Here is a 21,327-nt window from a genome sequence, read left to right on the forward strand (position 1 = left end):
TCAGCAGGTTAAGCATCTGCCTTTGGCTCATGTCATGATCTCATTGTCCTGGAATTGAGCCTGGTGTTGGGCTCTCTGCTCAGTAGGGAGTCTGTTGTTTCTCCTTCTCCCTCTCCCCTGCTCATGCTGTCTTGCTCTCTCTCAAATAAATAAATAAAATCTTTAAAAAAAATTTTTAAAAGAACTTCTACCAAAAAAAAAAAATTAGAATAACTTTATGACCTCAGGAAAAGAAAAGACATGTGCTATAAAGAAAACAATGATGGGGGCAGCCCCAGTAGCCCAGGGCGTGATCCTGGAGACCAGGGATTGAGTCCCACGTTGTCGGGCTCCCTGCATGGAGCCTGCTTCTCCCTCTGCCTATGTCTCTGCCTCTCTCTCTGTGCGTCTCATGAATAAATAAATAAAATCTTAGAAAAGAAAAAAAGAAAAGAAAAGAAAGGAAAAGAAGAAAAGAAAAGAAAAAAGAAAAGAAAAGAAAAGAAAAGAAAAGAAAAGAAAAGAAAAGAAAAGAAAAGAAAAGAAAGAAAACAATGATGGGATGCCTGCTGACTCAGGCAAGAATGTGAGAATCTTGACCTTGGGGCTGTGAGTTCAAGCCCCACGGTATGGAAATTACTAAATAAATAAAACTTAAAAGAAAAAAAACAAGAAAATACTGATAAATTATACTAAATTAAAAACCAATGTACATCAACAATCTAAAAATAAGTAAATCACGTACCATTAATCAAGTGAAAAATCAAAAAGCTATACACTGGAAGGACGCCTGGGTGGCTCTGCAGTTGAGCGTCAGCCTTCGCCTCAGGGTGTGATCCCGAGGTCTGGGATCAAGTCCCGCGTGGGGCTCCCTGCAAGGAGCCTGCTTCTCCCTCTGCCTATATCTCTGCCTCTCTCTGTGTCTCTCATGAATAAATAAATAAAATATTTAAAAAAAAAAAACCTATATGCTGGAGAAAATATTTGCAGCTCATAAACTACCCCACCCCCCCAAGAATAGTATTCAGGATAAAGAACTACAAGTAAATAAATAAGAAGATAATCCAACAGAAAACTGAGCAAAGGTTATAAACAGGCAATTCACCAGAAAGGAGGGAACCACAGCCAAAACCCATAGGCCGAAATATTCAGTATTAGTAGTCAGTGACAGGCAAATTAAAACAACGAGAAACTATTTCACATTCATGAGTCTGGCAAAATAAAACAACTCAATCGATGAAGTATGGCAAAGACGTTGAAATAACTGAGGATTCTCATATACTTTATAGGGAATATACACCATACAAACACTTTGACAATGTCTATAAAGTTGAAGATGGATGCACATATCCTATGATTTAGCAGTTCTACTTCCAGATATATGCATCCTAGAAAAATTCTCGCACTTGTACATAAGATGATACATACAAGAATGCTGCACCATTATTTGTAAAAAACTGAAAATAATCAAAATACCCAATAACAGTAAAATGGACAATAAATAATATTCATATAATGGAATAATATACAGCAGTAAAAAAGGGTGAGCTAAAAAGCTACTCTAAGCAAACCCAATGAGGCTGTCTTATAGAGAAGTAGAAGAAATGTTAATTTTCAATGGAAATAAAGATAAAGAAAAATAAATCAAAGGCATGAGCTAGACCTTACATGTATTATTAAGATGAATAAATATCCAAAACTTAATGTTGGTTAAAAAAAACAACAAAGGGGACACCAGGGTGGCTCAGTGGTTGAGCATCTGCCTTTGGCTCAGGGCATGATCCTGGAGTTCCGGGATCAAGTCCTACATCAGGATCCTTACATGGAGCCTGCTTCTCTCTGTGAAACCAACAAAGTCCATAAAAAGTCCATATATATATAAAACATAAATACCCAAAACCACTATGTATTATATATGTTCTCTTTATATAGACATGTGTGTGTATATATATATATATTTAGAACACTACAAAAGCATGCAAAGGAACAACAGGATAATAGTTATGTCTGCAGAAGTAGAAAGTGGAATGGGATTTTGATGGAGTACATGTGAGGTTTCAATTTTATCTGTAATATTTTATTTCTAAAGCCACGTGGCAGGAACATGGATGCCTATTATATTATCATCACACTTTCATCTATCTGAATTCTATAACAAAAATTACCAAATAATTCAAATTATATACATTTATTTTATTTTTATTTTTTAAAGATTTTATTTATTTATTCATGATAGACAGAGAGAGAGAGAGAGACAGAGACAGAGACAGAGGCAGACACACAGGCAGGGGGAGAAGCAGGCTCCATGAAGGGAGCCCGACGGACTGGAACCCTGGGTCTGTAGGATCACACCCTGGGCTGAAGGCGGCGCTAAATCGCTGAGCCACCCTGGCTGCCCTATACATTTATTTTAAAATGTTATATCCGGGGATCCCTGGGTGGCGCAGCGGTTTGGCGCCTGCCTTTGGCCCAGGGCGCGATCCTGGAGACCTGGGATCGAATCCCACATCGGGCTCCCGGTGCTTGGAGCCTGCTTCTCCCTCTGCCTGTGTCTCTGCCTCTCTCTTTCTCTCCGTGTGACTATCATGAATAAATAAATTTAAAAAAAAAAAATAAATAAAATAAAATAAAATAAAATAAAATAAAATAAAATAAAATGTTATATCCCTGCAGTCAAATAATACAATTTAAATTCTTCACTCTTCTTCCTGGCTCCTTATTACCCAATAAAGTATTTTTTTTCCAAAGCAACAGAATCCACTGAATTAAACGAATCCATTACATTAATCTAACTCAATGACTGGTATGTTTTCAGATGATGCCACAGAAGCTAATCTGAAAAAGAGAAATCTAAAGAAAATATTAGGACATTCTCTATTATAAAACTGCAGACTCCATTCTGTGAATAAACCATATCAACCTATTCTCTAACCTGAGTAATGTGACACTTTATTGATACATTCATGTTAGGTTTCTATAGTTTTTATTCAAGAGTTCTACACATCACAGAAATCTTAGTTTAATAAATGACTTTTCCAACTACTAAGGATCCCCTCTGACTAGTAAGTCTCTGTACTTTGTCAAAATACAACGTATATAACTGAACTATGAATAATCATAAGATTATTACATAGAAATTTGGTAATAAAGGAAATTCTAAGTTTTATAGCATTTGAAAACATGGTATATAAATTTTTTTAGGGTAATACTTTTTTTTAATGACTTAACATAACACTGGCCATCTTAGATCTCACAAATATATATGCCTCTCAATATCAAGGTCCTTCTCCAAGTGCCTAATTTGGTGAGTTAATACCTACTCTATCCACCTAGTGGCTTTAGGACCTTTGGTGAACGATTTTTGCTTCTGTTCCTTACAAATGGAGGAAAAAACAATCTACTTCACAGAATTTTCTTGAGAGTATTAATATGCAATGATATATGTAAAGCATTTAAAACAATGACCACAGCTAAATATTAATACATGTTGGCTAATATTTTGAAAAATCTCTCTAAAGCCTATTACAAACTTTTCTTATTAATCAAGAGTACCTTCTGGGTATTAGTATTATATACTATATTCTCTAAGACAAGGAAGACCAATGGTTCGCATACTAAAGGGTGAATTATAGCCCTATCTTTCCAGTCTGGTTAATGTTTCTTGAGTCTTATAATAATAGTCTGCTTCTCAGGTAACTTTCCTTCTGTTCATTCTCAATGTCCTACTGAACTGTCAGAGGAAAACAGTAACTAAACCTATTAAATTTCACTTTGTACATATTTTCAATCCGTGAACTCTGGGCTCAAGGTTGCTATATTCCCAATAATGGCGTAACTCAAGTTTTTTTCTTTCCATGAGGAGCTGGATCTCCCCACAAGTTGTGGTTTCCAGCAGTCTGGTAGCTAAACAGTTGAGATGTTAAATTATCAACATGTTTTCATGATGCAAGGAGAGAAAAATAGTGTTTTACAAACTTCAGTCCTAGTATTGCTCCCAAGATCAAGTAGAAGAAAGATTACCATCTGCTTTTTACAGGGAACGTTAACAGTAGTGCTCGTCAAAGAGTATGATTTGGCAAAGATGCTTACGTGAAGAGCCAGGTCTACCAACTTCAAAACAACTGCTTACCTCCATACACCAAAATTTCTTCAACAAGGTTCTAAAATCTTTAGTCAAGAAACTAAACACAGATTCCCCCAAAAGATCCAGAGTAATTTTCCAAATCCAAGTTGAACTGGACCAAAGGATCAACAAAATAACAAAGTATTAGCTTAACTCAAATTTGAAACAATCATTTTTTTTTATTTTTTTAACTTATTTATGATAGAGAGAGAGAGAGGCAGAGACACAGGCAGAGGGAGAAGCAGGCTCCATGTACCGGGAGCCCGACGTGGGACTCGATCCCGGGTCTCCAGGACCGCGCCCTGGGCCAAAAGCAGGGGCCAAACCGCTGCTCCACCCAGGGATCCCCAGAAACAATCATTTTTAAAGATAAACCAGAAGAGGTCCAATTTTCTAAGTCAAATATTTCATCCATATTCAAACTAATCTAATAGTTGCAAAGCTCCTTCTAAACATGACATATACCTAAGTACTTTTATATCAACTCACGTAAGTAATTCAATTCAAATCCCCACATATAATCAAATATTGCTCATTCTAAACTAATCTCAACTATTCTGAATTTGGGTACCTCTAGTTACTCAAACTTAAAACAGGCACTTAATGGCCCTGGTGGCTCAATCATTTAAGCATCTGACTCTTGATTTCAGCTCCGGTCATGAACTCAGGGGTCATGGGATCCAGCCCCACATCAGCTCTACACTCAGCAGGGGTCCCTGTTTGGACCTCTCTCCCTTTCCCTCTCCCTCTGCTCCTGCACCCAACTCCTGCACACTGTCTCTTAGATAAATAAATCTTTAAAAAAAAAAAAAAAAAAGAAGAAGAAAAGCACGCACTTAAGGAGCAGTCACTTAAAAAAAAAAAAAACTGTAAAATTTAATCATATGCTGAAAAGTTCCTCAAATAAGAGGAGGGGAGCCTGAGTGGCTCACTTAATGTCCAACTCTTCATTTCCGCTCAGGTCATGATCAAAGCCCACATAGGTTCTACACTGGACATGGAGTCTGTTTGACTCTCCTTTTCCCTCTCCCCCACTCATGCTCTCTAAACAAAACACAAAACAAAAACAAAAAATAAGGGGAAAGAGAAACCTAGAATGAAGTAATAGATCAATGACAATAATCAGTGGCTACTACTAAAACTATTATGTAAATATCTGACCAAGAACTTCACAACTAAAACATCAGGCAGCTAACACCACCGCTGGTCAATCTCAACATAAAAAAAATAAAGAAAGAAAGAAAGAAAAGAAAAAAGAAAAAAGAAAAACAACCAGAAAGCATGTGCTTCTTAATGTGATGCAATACAAGATACATACCACGACCTGTGAAGTACTCTTGCCAAAATATCATACTACAATCTGATCAAGTCTTTAGATTAACCACAGGAAATAGAGGAGAAACAAGTTACATCATGCTATATGGATGCATCCAACAAAATCCAAACTGTGGCTAATTCTATAGAGCAAATGATCTTGATTTTTCTCATTAAATAAATAGTAAATGACAAGACAAAAAAAGAGGGGTTACTAGAGACTGAAAGACTTAGCAGATACTGTATGGAATTCTTTGAATCCTGATTTAAATAAACCAACTGAAAAAAATATGAAACAATCAGGAAAATATGCTGAATATTTAATAATATTTAAAATTACTAATTTTTCAGGTGTGCTAGTAGCAATGTAGATGTGTTAAGAATCCTTGTCTTTTTGGAGATATATGCAATGAAGTATTTATAAATGAAATATATCTGAGATTTGCTTTTAAGTTTTCCATCTGAGGAGTAATGGGAGGAATAACAGAAGACACAAAATACACATTTCAAAGTGTCAAAGTGGTCATGGATGTATCATGATTCATTCTTCTATTATATTTCTGTATGTGTGAAATCTCCCATATTAGAATGTTAAAGAGAGAGAATATCAGAGCACAAGGCCAAAAATATCTGATTGGTGGAACTCTCAAACTTTTGCAACTGCTTGCACTTGAACAGCCCTTCATTTAAAAATCAAAACCCAAAATGTGCATTTTAAGTATTGCCTTTTAAGAATTACATTTGCATATTTTAATGACTTCAGTTATAACATGTTTTTATGTCTAGTTCTTATAACTGACATTTGCCAACACACACACACTTTACTCCACAAAAGTAACCAAGTTCTGAATAATATTCTAACTCCTAAACATCTCAATCTGTTCCTTCTACTACTTTGTTTCACGCCCTTGATATTTGGTCAGAGTCTTGCTGTAGCCTCCTCCTTATGGGTCTCTCTTTTCAATTTAAACACACACCATTTACCCTCCATAATGCTTTTTAAAGTAGATTCCTAACATCTTCCGTACGAAATCTAAACTTCTTTGCATGACATACATTGCCCTCAGAACATATAATCCTTGGAACGCCTGGGTGGCTCAATTGGCTGAGGGTCCAACTCTTGGTTTCAGATCAGGACATGATCTTGGGGTTGTTAGATAGAGCCCTGCATCAGGCTCTGCAATCAGCAGGGGAGTTTGAGATTCTCTCCCTCTCCATCCTCGGCCCTCCCCTCACGCATGCGCACGCACTCTCTCTCCAATAAATCTTGAAAGAAAAAGAAAAAGGAAAGGAAAGGAAAGGAAAGGAAAGGGGAAAAAGGAAAGGAAAGGAAAGGAGGAAGAAAAAGAAAGAGAAAGAAAGAAAGAAAGAAAGAAAGAAAGAAAGAAAGAAAGAAAGAAGAAAGAAAGAAAGAAAGAAAGAAAGAAAGAAAGAAAGAAAGAAAGAAAGAAAGAAAGAAAGAGGAAGGGAAGGAAGGAAGGAAGGAAGAGAAATCATCTTGTTCTTATCTGTCTCTGAAATACTCCCACCAGTATCCCATATCATCCCATACTCTACTCGTTCCCAACTACATAAAGTACTTGTACAGTAGTTCCCAGAATAAACTAAGGATGTTCTTCTTTTCTAAAGCTCAAGTTCCCCTGGACTAAAACCAATTCAATGTCCCTTCTATTTCCAGATTAATTCCAAATCCTAATGACACTGTAAGACTCACCTCTACAATCAGCTTTTGTGCAAACCCACCCAGACTTTCTTTACTCTGATTATTCCATATTTTCAAAGTAATCTATGCAATAGTATCACAGTATCCTTCTGGCATTTGCCTATCTTGCCTTTACTGCCTTTCAAAACTACTAAGTACCAGTGTCTGCAATAGAAGAGACACTTAATGTTTGTTTTATGATGTATGCATCTTCCACTGACAACTAGATCTATGTAAGCTGTTTGAAAGTGGAAAACACTTTCTACACATTGTCACTCCAATGCCTATCACAGTGCTTAGAATATGTTAAACATTAAATAAGCGATACCAAATGAGTAAAACAAATATTTCTATAGCCATGGTAGACAGTTCTGTACAAAATTTGATTGCACTCCAGTTTTTAAACTTGTGCTTTTGGTGTGGTTTGTTTTGTTTTGCTTTGTTTTGGTTGGTTGGTTGACTAATTGAAGCTTCAAATTTTGTAGGCATTCTTTTAGTGTCAAAGAAAAACCTGATTACCAGAAGCAATTTTTTTTTTTTTTTAAGATTTATGGATTTATTTGAAAGAGAGTGTGTGTGAGCTGGGGATGGACAGAGAGAGGGAGACAAGCGGACTCTCCCCTGAGTGGGGAGCCCCACACAGGGCTTGAACCCAGGTCTTTGAGCCAAAATCAAGAGTCAGACGCTCAACCAACTGAGCCACCTGGGTGCCCCTCAAGAAGCAAACACTTTAAATAAGTTTACAGTAAGAATTATACAGTGTAGATACATGTTTTGATGAACTTTTAGGTCACAGAGTTGACCTATAATTTAGAGTGAGATTTTCTCCCTGTAGAATCAACAGGATTGTTAGCATGTATAACCAACACTGAGTTCATACTGTGTTCCACAGATAGTGCACAATTTATGTACACAAACATATTGGGGGGGAATATCTGCTATTAAAAAAACTGGACATGAATGAAAAGACAGCAGAAACAGGAGAAACTCATACCATATCTTAATTTTTGAAGGTTGGGTTTCAAAGCATGTAGGCAGCAAAACATCAAGAGGCTGGATTTAAGAAGAGCACCTGAAGTAAGACTAAGAAATTATAGACTTTTACTAGAAAGTCATTAGAAACAAAGTTGTCTGGCTTGAAGATGATGAATCACCTTGATTTCCATTTTCTAGGTGTCTAAAAATGTTTTTCAAAATGCTGAAATGCTATGTTATAATGCTGAATGCTGAAATGCTGAAAAGCCCTAGACACATCACTGAAGAGTCAGTATTAATGGTTTCCTTTTTCCACTAAAAAGACACTGTGATTCAACTTTCCCCCCCCAAAACAGATTCTCTTAAAACCCATTTAAGTAATAAATTTAAAAATCTGGTGTCGGCAAGCCTTCCTTAAAATCAAGGAAAAAAATTAAATGATGCTTTTATTGAGTTTACATTGCTATAGAAGGTGGCAAATAGTGTAAGGTGCGCTATTTATTCAAAGTATAACTACATTCGTGGTTTCACTTTTGTGTGGCACTTGAATTAACTTCTGGATAAAAAAGTAAACCTGCCAGACTCCAGCAGAGGGAGAGATGTTTGCACGAAACCTATCAGGTTCAGATACCAGAAAAACACTCCCCGCTCCTCAAGTCCCCGATCTAAGTTGCTTTCTTTGTAAGAAATCTTCCAATGTGATTCCCGGCCTTGACAACAACAGAAAGTTCCATTAAAAGCTGCAATGCACCGAATCCCTCTCGCCACTCCGCATCGTGGGTTTAAACCACGACCGACCCGACCCTCCTTCTCTAAGGCCACGGACGAGGCAGCTGGACATAAATCCAGACGCACATCGCCTGGGTACCTACAGCAACGCCCCAATAAAGGTCCTTAATCCTTGCTAAAGAGGAGTGGAAACCAGACCGACCGTCAGTATCGTCAAATCCCTCGTCTGTTGGTCCCAAAAGGAAAACGTACCTGTGGAGTATCCACTGCGCAGCAAACAAGGCACAGCTCCAAACCCGTGTCCTCTATCCCTTTTTTGTTCCCTCCCAGCCCTCCTTCCCTTTCCAAGCAGAACTTGAGCAGAGCCTTTGGCTCCCTTATCTGCCAGCAACTGGCGCCAGGAAGAACGCGCTCCCGGGAGATGCGGCGCTTGGAGGCTGAGCGCTGCGGCGGGCGCGCTGCGGCCGCTCGGCTCCCGCAGGTACTCGCGGCTCGCGCCCCGGCCGCCTCGAGGGGCCCTCGCCGGAGCCAGGTCTCAGCTGCGGGGATTCCCGCGGCGAGCGGTCGCGCCGGACTTGCTACCTGCTTCCTGCCCCTCACCCCCGAGCCTCCTGCACTCCCGTCCCGCCGGGACGAGTCCGGAAGCCTCAAGGCAGTTCGGGGCTCCGTCGCCCCGGGAAGCACGGCTCCGGACGCACCGTGGCCGGGCAGGCCCTCCCCCGTCGCCGCCCGCAAGCCCCAGGGCCATTCCCCCGCCGGGGCCTGCGTGAGTCCAGTACCATTCTCCTCACGGGGCGGACTCCGGAAGGGCAGCAACTCCACCTCCTCCTCCTCCGCGGCCTGTAGCCATCTATCGGGAAGCGTCTCCGGAGGCGGCAGCAGAGGCCGCCGGACGAGGACAGCCCAGGGAAACCTTCTCAGAACTAACTCAGCTCCGGCGCTAGCAGCAGAAGCTGAGTCTTTCATAATTGTGCGACCAACTCCTCCGGGTGACTGGCCACAGGGACGCGCCCGCGCCCGCCTCCGCCGGCGACGGGGCTGGAGACAGACCACGTGAGGGGCGCGTCGTGTGCGTCGCCGCCCGCGGGCTGGGTCACGTGAAGGGCGCGCGCTCCCTCCCTCCCAGGCCGCCTCCCCGCGCGCCGCGCGCGCACGCGCCGGGCGAGGCGCCCCCGCCCACCGCCCACCGCCCACCGCCCACCAGCGCCGGGTTCCCCTGCGGGGCTCTCCGTCGGATACCTGCGCGGGACTCGCCCGGACGCGCGTCTCCGCTCCCGGAATGGAACTCGAGGGAGCAGCGGTGGAGGGGGAAGGTTCCGGGCCGCCGGGCTCCGGCCTGGGGCGGCGGCGTGGGCTCGGCTCCGCGAGCTGGCCTGGCCTCCCGCCGCGCTGGCCCCACCGGCCTCTGCCCACGCTCTCCTGCGCCCTTTCCCCGCCCCTTGTCTGTGCCTTAGAGACAGGTCTTGGTCTCCGCGTCCAAAACGCCACATCATCTTCTCACCCCAAGTCACGTTCTTCCCTGAGACTCTGGGCAGAACGAACTCTTCCCAGATTGACCTCTTGGGCTCCATCCTTTCCCCCCAGCGACGTCCCCCACCGACAGCGCGCAGCCACCCACCTCCCCAAACGCTGCCCGTTGTTCCCGGGTCTACTATACGCCTCTCTGCCTTTTCTTTTTCCTTTGCTAAGCCCAGGTTTGAGTCTTAGCGATAGTTTGCTAACTTATTTTTCACATATGACCTTTCTGCTCCCAAGGAAAAAGTTTGTCCCTCCGATCCCCTATTGCGGGACTCCATCGCACCTCTTTTTTAAAAAATAACTGTATGGGACACCTGGGTGGCTCAGTGGTGGAGCATCTGCCTTTGGCTCAGGTCGTGATCCCTGGGTCCCGAGATTGAGTCCCACGCGGGGCTGCTTCTGCAGCAGGGAGCCTGCTTCTCCCTCTGCCTATGTCTCTGCCTCTCTGTTTCTCATCAATCAATAAATAAGATCTTTAAAAAAAAACTTTATTGAGGAATAATTGATGTGCATAATCTGCATATATTTAAATGTACAATCTGACATGTGTTGATACATGTAGATAAACTCATGAAATGATGATCAAGACAGTAAACATGTTCATCACCCCACAGGTTTCTTCCCTCCCTTTGTAATCCCTTCCTCCTTTTCCTCCCCATTCCCATCCCTTAGCAATCACTAATCTGCTTTCTGTCACTATAGACCAGTTTGCATATTTCAGGGTTTTATATAATGGAATCATACAATATGTACTTTTTTTTTCGGTCTGGCTTCTTTCACTCAGCATAAACTATAGCTTAAACGTTATGACCCACAGTTCTTGGAAGTAGGATCTTCTCTCCAAGAAAACTTACCTCATAAGCTTTGGCCATGCTTATGAACAACAGTCTTCAAGTATTGTGTATTCCTTCCCCATCTGACAGGTCCAGCAGGACCAAGGTTAAAAAAATGTTTTATTATATGTGTCACACCTTTCTTACTAGATTATCAGCACCTTGGGGCAGGGATTTTGGCTAATTTATGCATGCATTCAATAAATAGTTATTTTCTAGATCTCAGCTGGGCCTACACACTTCTTGCCCTAAGGGAGTTTATAATCTAGAAGGTGGAGACAAACGGGTAAATCAAAATACAATGAGATAAGAATACTTTGTTTTCCTCGGTCCTTGTGACTCTGGCCTTTTTTGTACCCAAAGTGCTTCAGCTGTTGCTTGGATGTAGAAAAGTAATAGAATAGCTCCATGGCACTTATCTCCAGAACTCTTACTAACTTGGTGCGTTTCATTTATTTATTTATTTTTAAATATTTATGTGATAGAGGAAGAGCAGGAAGGGGGGGAGGGGCAGAGGAAGAGAATCTTAAGCAGGCTCCACCACCAGCCCAACACTGGGCTCAATCTCACTCTCTGTGAGAAAGAATATAATTATTCTTTAATTGAACTAATGAAAATAATTCCTTAATTTACAGGTTTTCAGAAGCCCTGGGGTTCACACATGCTGACTTTTAGTGAGCAATCAATTCTGGGGGATGACTTTATTCATTTAAAAAAAAAAGGGGATCCCTGGGTGGCGCAGCGGTTTGTCGCCTGCTTTTGGCCCGGGGCGAGATCCTGGAGACCCGGGATCGAATCCCACGTCGGGCTCCCGGTGCATGGAGCCTGTTTCTCCCTCTGCCTGTGTCTCTGCCTCTCTGTCTCTCTCTGTGTGACTATCATGAATAAATAAATAAAATCTTTAAAAAAAAAATACTGAATTCCCAAGACTATGTCAAGAACAACCCTCTTTAATGTTTAGTGATGAACAAGATGGACAAATCCAGTGTTTCAGAAAATGTTCATTAAATGCTCTGTCTCACTTCTTTCCCATAGGGGCTCTGTTTCCATTTTGGTCAGTGACATCTCTTTCCCACTCTTACTGGACCACATACTCATTCTCCTCCCTATCTTTGCCCGATTATTTGCTATAATTCAACAAATATTTACTACTACACTCTATTTAAAGCACTAAGTGAAGTGTTACATATGACTTTAAAAAAATGAAAAAGCATGGTACTGTAAGAACTCAGATTTTTTCTTTGTATATTTAGAATTTTTTCCTTTAAAATAATTGTAGAATTGTATGAGATTGCAAAGAAATACACTAAGAAGTACAAATTCACTTCTCCAATATATCTTCCTTCCCTCCCCCCAACATATCATATAACCACAGCACAATATCAAAACCAATAAATTGATATTGGCATAATCCAGAGTTTACTTAGATTTCACTGGTTATATATGCACTCATTTGTGTATATGTTTGTGTGTAGCTCTTTACAATTTTGTCACATCTGTAGCCTGGAGTAACCACCCAAACAAGATACTTAACTGTACTATTACCATGAGATCTCTCTTGTTGCCCCTTTATAGCCACACCCCTCCCATCCCACTACCTAACCTCTGACACCTAGCAGTCTGTAACCTAGCCTCCTAATTATGTTATGCACAATTGTTACATAAATGGAATCATGCCACATGTATCCCCAGGTGGCTAGCCTCCCTGAGCATAATTCCCTGGAGATTTATCCAAGTTGTTGCTTTCACCAGCAATTTATTCTTCTTCATTGCCAAATAGCGCCCCATGATAAAAATGTATGACTGTTACAGGATTTCTTTTCCTTCCATCCCTGCCGTTCTTGGTCATGCTGCTTCAAAAAAATGAAGAGGTAGACCAGACAGAGTGGTGGGCAGCAAAGCAAAGTTTACTGAGCCATATAGCAAAGTTTGAATGATAGAGTACAAAGCTCCCAAAGACAGAGGAGATCCCAAAGTGTTGCCATGGTGGTTCTAAGTCTAGGGGTTTTTATGGGCTTTGTGGGCAGGCTGTTTCAACCTGATTAACTGGGATGCCTGGGTGGCTCAGTGGTTGGGAATCTGCCTTTGCCCTAGGGTGTGATACTGGAGTCCCGGGATCGAGTCCCACATCAGGCTCCTTGCATGGAGCCTGCCTCTCCTGTCTGCTCTCTCTGTCTCTCATGAATAAGTAAGTAAAATCTTTTAAAAATAATAATAATCTGATTAACCCTCCCTGTGCCTATGATCTGGTCAGGTTTTCATCATCTGTCTATCCTGTGGGAAAGGGTGGTGGGCTCCTTCCAGGGTGTCATAAAATCCTTTTAAGGGTGGGTTTCCTCTTAGAGAAGGGCCCACCTTGTCCCTGCCTGCCTTTCTTCCAACTACCCTGCATCACCACAGTTTGTCCATTCAGCTTTTGAAGGACATCTAGGGAGGTTTGGGCCACTACAAAGTTGCTGTGAACATTTGTGTTCAAATTCCTCCATGAAAATAATTCGTCATTACTCTGAGATAAATGCAATTGCTAGGCCCTTCGTAAATCCATTTTTAGTTTTTAAAGAAATATATTTTGAAGATAGAGCCAAAAGATCACCTGATAGATAGGATGTGGGTATGAGAGAAAAGAGAGGAGTCAAGGATGGTTTGAAATTAACTAACACATGTAAGCAGTGCTGGAACATGGTAGGGCTCAGTAAATGTCAGCAAACAACCCAAACAATGACAGAATGAGAAAATCCATGGGAAACTGTAAGTTACAGATTTTGCCTTAGAAGGCATTAGGAGTCACTCTCAGGACACTTAGTACATGAAAACCCCTTTGATTATTTTCATGAAACTGAAAAGGAAGAGTTTCACTTCCTCTTAGGATGTAGAGAGCCACAAGAGAATGTCACTTTCATTCTAACAAGAAAAAAACAGATAATCTGTAAAACTATGATTCTTAAAACTCATCAGAGAACTGAGATCATGGTTAGGCAACCAAGAGAACTGAATCCCAAAGACTAACAGGTGTATCCTAGGAAAGACAGGAGAAAAGGTTTTGCCTTGGGAAAGTGCTTGTGGGCTGGAGGGAGTTTGCTACCCCCTCCCCACCCTCCACCCTGCCCTTGCCCTCAGCTCTTTCCCTGGAGAAAGACTGGAAGCAGCCCACTCTCAGATTTTTAGCTCAGTCTAGTGCGTGCATTCTCAATGTCAAAGGAAGTCTTCAATGTCTTCAAGGAAGTGAAAATTGATTCTTGAGGTGAGTGGTGAGGGTGAAAAATACTAATTTTTTTTTTTGAGATTTTATTTATTTATTCATAAGAGACACACAGAGAGACAGAGATATAGGCAGAGGGAGAAGCAGGTTCCCTGTGGAGAGCTCAATGCAGCACTTGATCCCAGGACCCACGACCTGAGCCAAAGGCAGATGCTCAACCACTGAGCCACCCAGGTGCCCCAGTATTACTCTTTTTATATATAAAGCACAGATATATATATATATATATAACATAAATGAGCATTATAATTTCATGAAAGGGGGGTACAATTAGAAAAAAATGTCTAAAAAGACTGCATAATGGAATAATCATGAAAAAAAGGGCAAAGGGTATCTGAGTGGCTCAGTCAGCTGAGCATCTGCCTTCTGCTCAGGTCCTGGGATTGAGCCCCACATTGGGCTCCCTGCACAGTGGGGAGTCTGCTTCTCCCTCTCTCTCTACCCCTCCCTGCTGGTCATTCTCTCTCTTTCTCAAATAAATAAATAAAAATTAAAAGAAAAAAGAAAAAAAAAGGTAAGAAACACTGATCTAGTGAAACAGAGATAGATGCAAGCCAAATTCATAATGAAGATAAATGTTATAATTGCTGTGTTAGCCAACTTCCAACATTGGGCCCTTAATGCTCCTCACTTCCCAGTATTGTTACCCTCGTGTAATCTCCCACATTGAACAGGGGTGACCTGTGTGATCAGGGGGATATTGTGAAAATGACAGACTTCTTTTTTATTTTTTTTATTTTTTTTATTTATGATAGGCACACACACAGAGAGAGAGAGGCAGAGACACAGGCAGAGGGAGAAGCAGGCTCCATGCACCAGGAGCCTGACGTGGGATTCAATCCCGGATCTCCAGGATCGTGCCCTGGGTCAAAGGCAAGCGCTAAACCGCTGCGCCACCCAGGGATCCCAAAATGACAGACTTCTAAGGCTTGGTCATAAAAGACATTTTGATCCCTACCTTGTTCTTTTATATCACTCATTCTGGGGGAGGTCAAGTGCCTTGTCATGAGGACACTCAAGCAGTCCTGTGAAATGTGAAGTGTGAAGACGTACAAATGACAAGGAGATGAGACCTCCTGCCAACAGCCAGCACCAACTTGCCAGCCATATGGGTAAGCCATGCTGAAAGTGTATCCTTCAACCCCAGATAAGATGTCAGATGACTGCATCCCCAGCTGATGTTTTGTAACTTCATGAAAAACTTTTGAGACAGAGCCACTGCCAAACTACTCTCAAGTTCCTGACTTTTGGGAACTATGAGAAATGATAAGTGTTTATTGTTTTTTCAAGTCATTAATTTGAGGGTAATCTGTTATGTGGCAATATATAACTGATTAAAATATGGTACAAATATGGCACTAGACAGTGGTAGAATCTAGTCATCAGTTGGGGATATATTTTTTTAAGATTTATTTATTTATTCATTCAGAGAGAGCGAAGAGAGAGGCAGAGACACAGGCAGAGGGAGAAGCAGGCTCCCTGCAGGAAGCCCGATGTGGGACTCGATCCTGGGTCTCCAGGATCACACCCCGGGCTGCAGGCGGCACTAAACTGCTGCGCCACCGGGGCTGCCCAGTTGGGGATATTTTAAAAGCTTGGGGGCTCTAGAATATGAATCGAATATTGTGGGAAGAGTTGGAAGGGTATATAAAGAAATATAGTAAGGGGTTTTAGCTAAAGAGAATACTCAAAGGCAGAGAGGTATAACCATGTCATATCAACCCTTTTGAGTGATATGATGGGACTCCAGTAAGAAACCTAGTCCCTAGTCTCTTCCTTAGAATTAATTTAGAAAGAATGATCCTTAGCTCTCTCTCTCTTTTTTAAAGATTTTATTTATGACAGAGAGCAAATACAAACAGGGGGAGTGGCAGGCAGAAGGAGAAGGAGAAGCAGGCTCCCCACTAAACAAGAAGCCTGATAAGGGGCTCAATCCCAGGACCCTGGGATCATGACCTGAGCTGAAGACAGATGCTTAATAGACTGAGCTACCCAGGAGCCCCATTCTTATCTCTTTTCTGTACTTCAAACCCTTCAGTGGCTCTTACTGCTCTTATAACAGTTCCAAATACTTTCGTATCTAATCCCATATCATTTTTCCAGTTTTATCTCTAGTTACTTCCAGCCTACTTCCTATCCTCGTCCAATGTCCACCATCAGGCCTCAACCTATAAATTTCTTCTTTCAAGATTTCTTTTATTTCCTCCACATAGCACACCCAATCTGGTTTAGGTGCTCCCTCTATATGCTCCCTTACAGCATTTCTCTCGCTAATCACCAACTTACTTGCCAATCCCCTCACCTCCTGCCCCTAAACATTCAAGGATCCTAACCTTATCTGTTTTATTCACCAGTATCCTACCTCAATGACCCATATGTAGGAATCATTCAATAATATTTTTTGAAGAGAAAAACCAAACTCTCTGATGGGCCAGATTCTAAAGATGTGACTCTGACCTTTGATTCAGGCATGGAGAGTTTTGTCAAATTAAGACAAAGTGCTGTTCTTACATAGTAAAGGGTTACAGGATGTGGGGCAGAACATGGAAGTCTGTGTTCTCATAGTATAACGTATTATTAATCAGCCATCCATTTATTCATCATATTTGTTAAATATCTACTGCAGAAAACACAGTATGACTAGGTCACTTCCTTTCATGGCTCAGGCCTTCTGTTCTGTTTGTACCTCTTCCCTTAAATGTTTTGTTTTAAAACTAATTGACTACACTGGCCTTAGTTTCTAAATGTCCAATTCCCCAGTACACCTGGTATGTAGACACAACTATGAGATATCCTCTAAGAAGGTGGAAATAAGAAAGACAAAGGAAGATGGAAGTAAGAGAAACATAAGGGATCCCTGGGTGGCGCAGTGGTTTAGCGCCTGCCTTTGGCCCAGGGCGCGATCCTGGAGACCCGGGATCGAATCCCACATCAGGCTCCCGGTGCATGGAGCCTGCTTCTCCCTCTGCCTGTGTCTCTGCCTCTCTCTCCCTCTCTCTGTGTGACTATCATAAATAAATAAAAATTTAAAAAAAAAAAAAAATTACTCTTATGAAATCAATTTCTTAAACATCGATTTCCTTAATAATATTCATATCCTTTGGAATGTCTTCATTTATCACTAAGGGCATGTATATATACTTCGGGATGAGGATGACTGTCTTAGAACACTGATTCTGATTAACCCTATATTGCTTAATTTTAGGTGTCAATTTGGGACATGGAGTACCTAGATTGAACATTATTTCTGGGGGTGTCTGTGAGGGCGTTTCTGCATGAGGCTAGTATTTCAATTGGGATACTGAATAAAGCAGATTGATCTTCCCAGTGTGAATGGGGCTTCTTCTAATCCATTGAGGACCTGAATAGAACAAAAAAGCAAAGGAAGGGGGAATTTTTTTCTCTGCCTGACTCACTGAGCTGGGACATCCTTCTTCTGTTACTGAGTGTAAATACACCACCAGCCCTCTGGTTCTTTGTAATTTAAATTTGTTAACAAATATATACAATCCTTGGTGTTGCATTCACCTTTAGAAGCTCTCAGAAGCACATTTCACTGATTTGAACTCAAATAGCTGCAATAGGGATATTTGTAAAACAACCATTCTAAATAGTAGATTTTCTGAGGCCTTAGGGTATTTAATAATAAAGAGGCTTAATTTTAACCTAGAAAAAATATTTTTAGAATATTCTGAGTTTATCGTAAACTGTATTATATTTGAAGTGACCAGAGGTGCCTGAGTGGCTCAGTTGGTTGAGTATCTGACTCTTGATTTCAGCTCAGGTCATGATTTTGGGGTCATAGGATAGAGTCCTATCTTGGGCTCCCTGCTACCAGGGAGTTGGCTTCTTTCCCTCTGCTGCTCCCCCTTAAAATTTTTTATTTTATAAAAATATTTCAATATTTAAAATAAACATTTTATTTATTTTAAAATCTCTTTAAAAAATGAAATGACTAATAAGTAATACAAACTATGAATGACTGCTATCTGTGACACTAGTCAGGTTTTATGATTTCCCACAATTCTTTTTTTTAATTTTTTATTTATTTATGATAGTCACACAGAGAGAGAGAGAGGCAGAGACACAGGCAGAGGGAGAAGCAGGCTCCATGCACCGGGAGCCCGACGTGGGATTCGATCCCGGGTCTCCAGGATCGCGCCCTGGGCCAAAGGCAGGCACTAAACCGCTGCGCCACCCAGGGATCCCCCCAATTCTTTAATACATGTTTCACAAACCTTTATTACCCCTAGTGACAGTAAAAACAAAAACAAAAGGAACCCTGAGAAATTAGTCACTAATAAGAGAGAACAACAGATTACATTTGATTCAATCTTTCACAAAATCTTTTCCTCAAACTATTTAATCAGCTAACTAAGGATCTTTGTTTTCTTTACTAGGTCCAAATAGCCGGCTTGTATGATTGCTTCCACATGAATCATTCTTCCTGAATGGATTTGCCACCAGTCTAAGTTCCTGGGCAACTGAGAAAGTGCCACTGTAGTTTCATAACTGAAGAGGAACAACTTAGGATGCTGGCAACATGAAAAGAATTAAAACCGATTAAAGCATCAAAACAACTAAAAACAAAGTCGATATATGAAATGCTTATTTTATGTAAAATTTCCCTGCCACTTACATTAGACACGTAACAAATGTTTAGAAAATCCTTTGTTTATATAAGCGAAGAGTGATTAAACCAGTTCCAACAAATTTTGCTGTACTTTGGATAGAGGATTAATGGATTTTCTTCCGGAGGCATTCTTTCAAAAGAATTAACCTGGTTTGCAAGGGGAAAGCTTATAAAATGGCAACCAAAAATACCTGGAATATTTCAAATATTAATCTCTAACTCTAATAGCTTAGTACAGTGCCTGGCGTATCATTGGTATTCAATAAATAGTTCCTGAAATATTGAGAGGATGAAAACTGGGCTTCTTCGACTTTATTACATGCAAATATGCCAATTAGTTACATAACTAATACACATAATAAACATTTTTAAAGATTTTATTTATTTATTTATTCATGAGAGACACAGAGCACAAGAGAGAGAGGCAGAGGGAGAAGCAGGCTCCATGCAGGGAGCCCGACGTGGGGACTCCATCCCGCGTCTCCAGGATCACAACCTGGGCTGAAGGCGGCGCTAAACTGCTGAGCCACCCGGGCTGCCCATAATAAACATTTTTATAACTTTTCTTTGACTCTAGTTTTTTATTTCTTAAAAGATTCTATTTATTTATTTGAGAGTGGGAGAGAGTGAGCAAGAGCGCGAGTAGAGGGAGGAAGAAGCAGACTCCCTGTTGACCAGGAAGCTCAGTCCCAGGACCCTGGGATCACAACCTGACCTGAAGGTGCCTGCCTAACTGCTCAACTAAGCCATCCTGGTGCCCCCCCCCCTACTTTATTTTTAAAGGAGAAAAAAAAAAAAAAACTCTCCCTAGGGTTTTTTTTTTTTTTTTTTAAGATTTTTATTTATTCATGAGAGACACAGAGAGAGGCAGAGACATAGGCAGAGGGAGAAGCAGGGTCCCCACAGTGAGCCTGATGTGGGACTTGATCCCAAGACCCTAGGATCATGACCTGAGTCAAAGGCAGAAGCTCAACCACTGAGCCACCCAGGCATCCCTGAAGCTGATTTAATTTATAGCAAATCATAGACCTCATATCATTTTGTTCTTTATTTCAACATACATCTGTTTTAAAAAGTGGACATCATGTCATTATCACATCTAAAAAAATAAATATTTGGTATTGTCTTTCATCTGGTCTGTAACCAAATTTTCCTAGTTAGTTCACCAATGTCTTGTTTAGTTGATTTGTTGAATTGAGATCCAAACAAGGTCTACACAAGGGATTTGGGTGTCATGTCACAGAAATTTCTTTTAATTTAGAGCAGCCCTTCCTTTCTCACTTTTTCCCCTACCCTGTTGATTTATTACAAAAACCAATTCAGTTGTCCTTCAGAATGTTGCATATTCTGTAAGTTTGCTCCCTTGAGTGTTCTTTCTTTCTTCATCCTCCATATTTCCCACAGTTGGAAGTTCATGCTCTAGATTTGAATAGACTTCAGGTTATCTTTTTTTGCAAGAACACTTCATGATGCTATGTGCTTCATACTGCATCATGTTGAAAGGCCTGCAATGTCTGGTTGTTCCACTTTTAGTAATGCTAAGATTTATCAATGATTCCAAGTGCTGACAGCTTAAACCTTCCTTTTACCTAATGGTTTCATACACTAATGAGTATTGGCTAAACCAATTATTTCATTTGGGATGAAAGTAACATGGCTATTTTCTAAGTCATGAAGAGTCATGACTATTTCACGGAGCTGAACAAGTGTCCCTCCTTGACTGGCAGAAAAGTGGAATTTTGATCCTTGGAGAGAGTAAAACGGGGCGGGGGGGGGGTCTCTGGCTTGGAGGATCCAGTCACAATTGGGGGGCATCGTAGGTAATACACTGAAAATGATATCTGAGTGAATATTTACATACAGAATGCTAAGAATGTCAATACTTTCCCCAAACACATGACTCCAGGAGATTGGAAGAGTTTTTTTTTTTTTTTTTTTTTTTTTAAGGAAACTGATCATCTCAAAAGAAAGCACTTATATCAGGTTTTCCCAGAAGCAGAGCCAGATCATCCTACAACGTACCTTTCATTTAGGCACCACTTATGTGCTCAGAGTATCCAACTGGTTTTTTAGTTTTCCCACTCTTAAACATGAGCAGAAAACTGAAAATTACCTTTCCTCTGAAGAAAGCTTCTAAGATATAACAACACCCCAAGAATGGAATTGAAGAAAGCAGGGGCTATATACAGATAACAATTTCAAAAACAAGTAAACAAAAGCCCTGTCATTAATTAATACTTTCGGAGTTAAGAGAATATATGG

The 21,327-nt window shown here is 40.9% G+C and overlaps 1 protein-coding gene across 3 annotated transcripts in view; it reads right to left on the bottom strand.

Annotated features, from left to right (window-relative positions):
* The window catches only part of TRPM7 (transient receptor potential cation channel subfamily M member 7), a 114,386-nt gene extending 104,466 nt beyond the window's left edge, over window positions 1-9,920 (bottom strand). For all 3 annotated transcript variants that reach the window (XM_072808482.1, XM_072808481.1, XM_072808483.1), the window contains exon 1: window positions 9,602-9,920. In XM_072808482.1, the coding sequence (XP_072664583.1) occupies window positions 9,602-9,604 (3 nt within the window). In that variant the 5' untranslated portion in view covers window positions 9,605-9,920. The remainder of the gene's footprint in view (window positions 1-9,601) is intronic.
* Window positions 9,921-21,327: the final 11,407 nt, after the last annotated feature.

This window comes from Canis lupus, chromosome 32 (genome assembly GCF_048164855.1).
Source record: "Canis lupus baileyi chromosome 32, mCanLup2.hap1, whole genome shotgun sequence".
Lineage (NCBI taxonomy): Eukaryota > Metazoa > Chordata > Mammalia > Carnivora > Canidae > Canis > Canis lupus.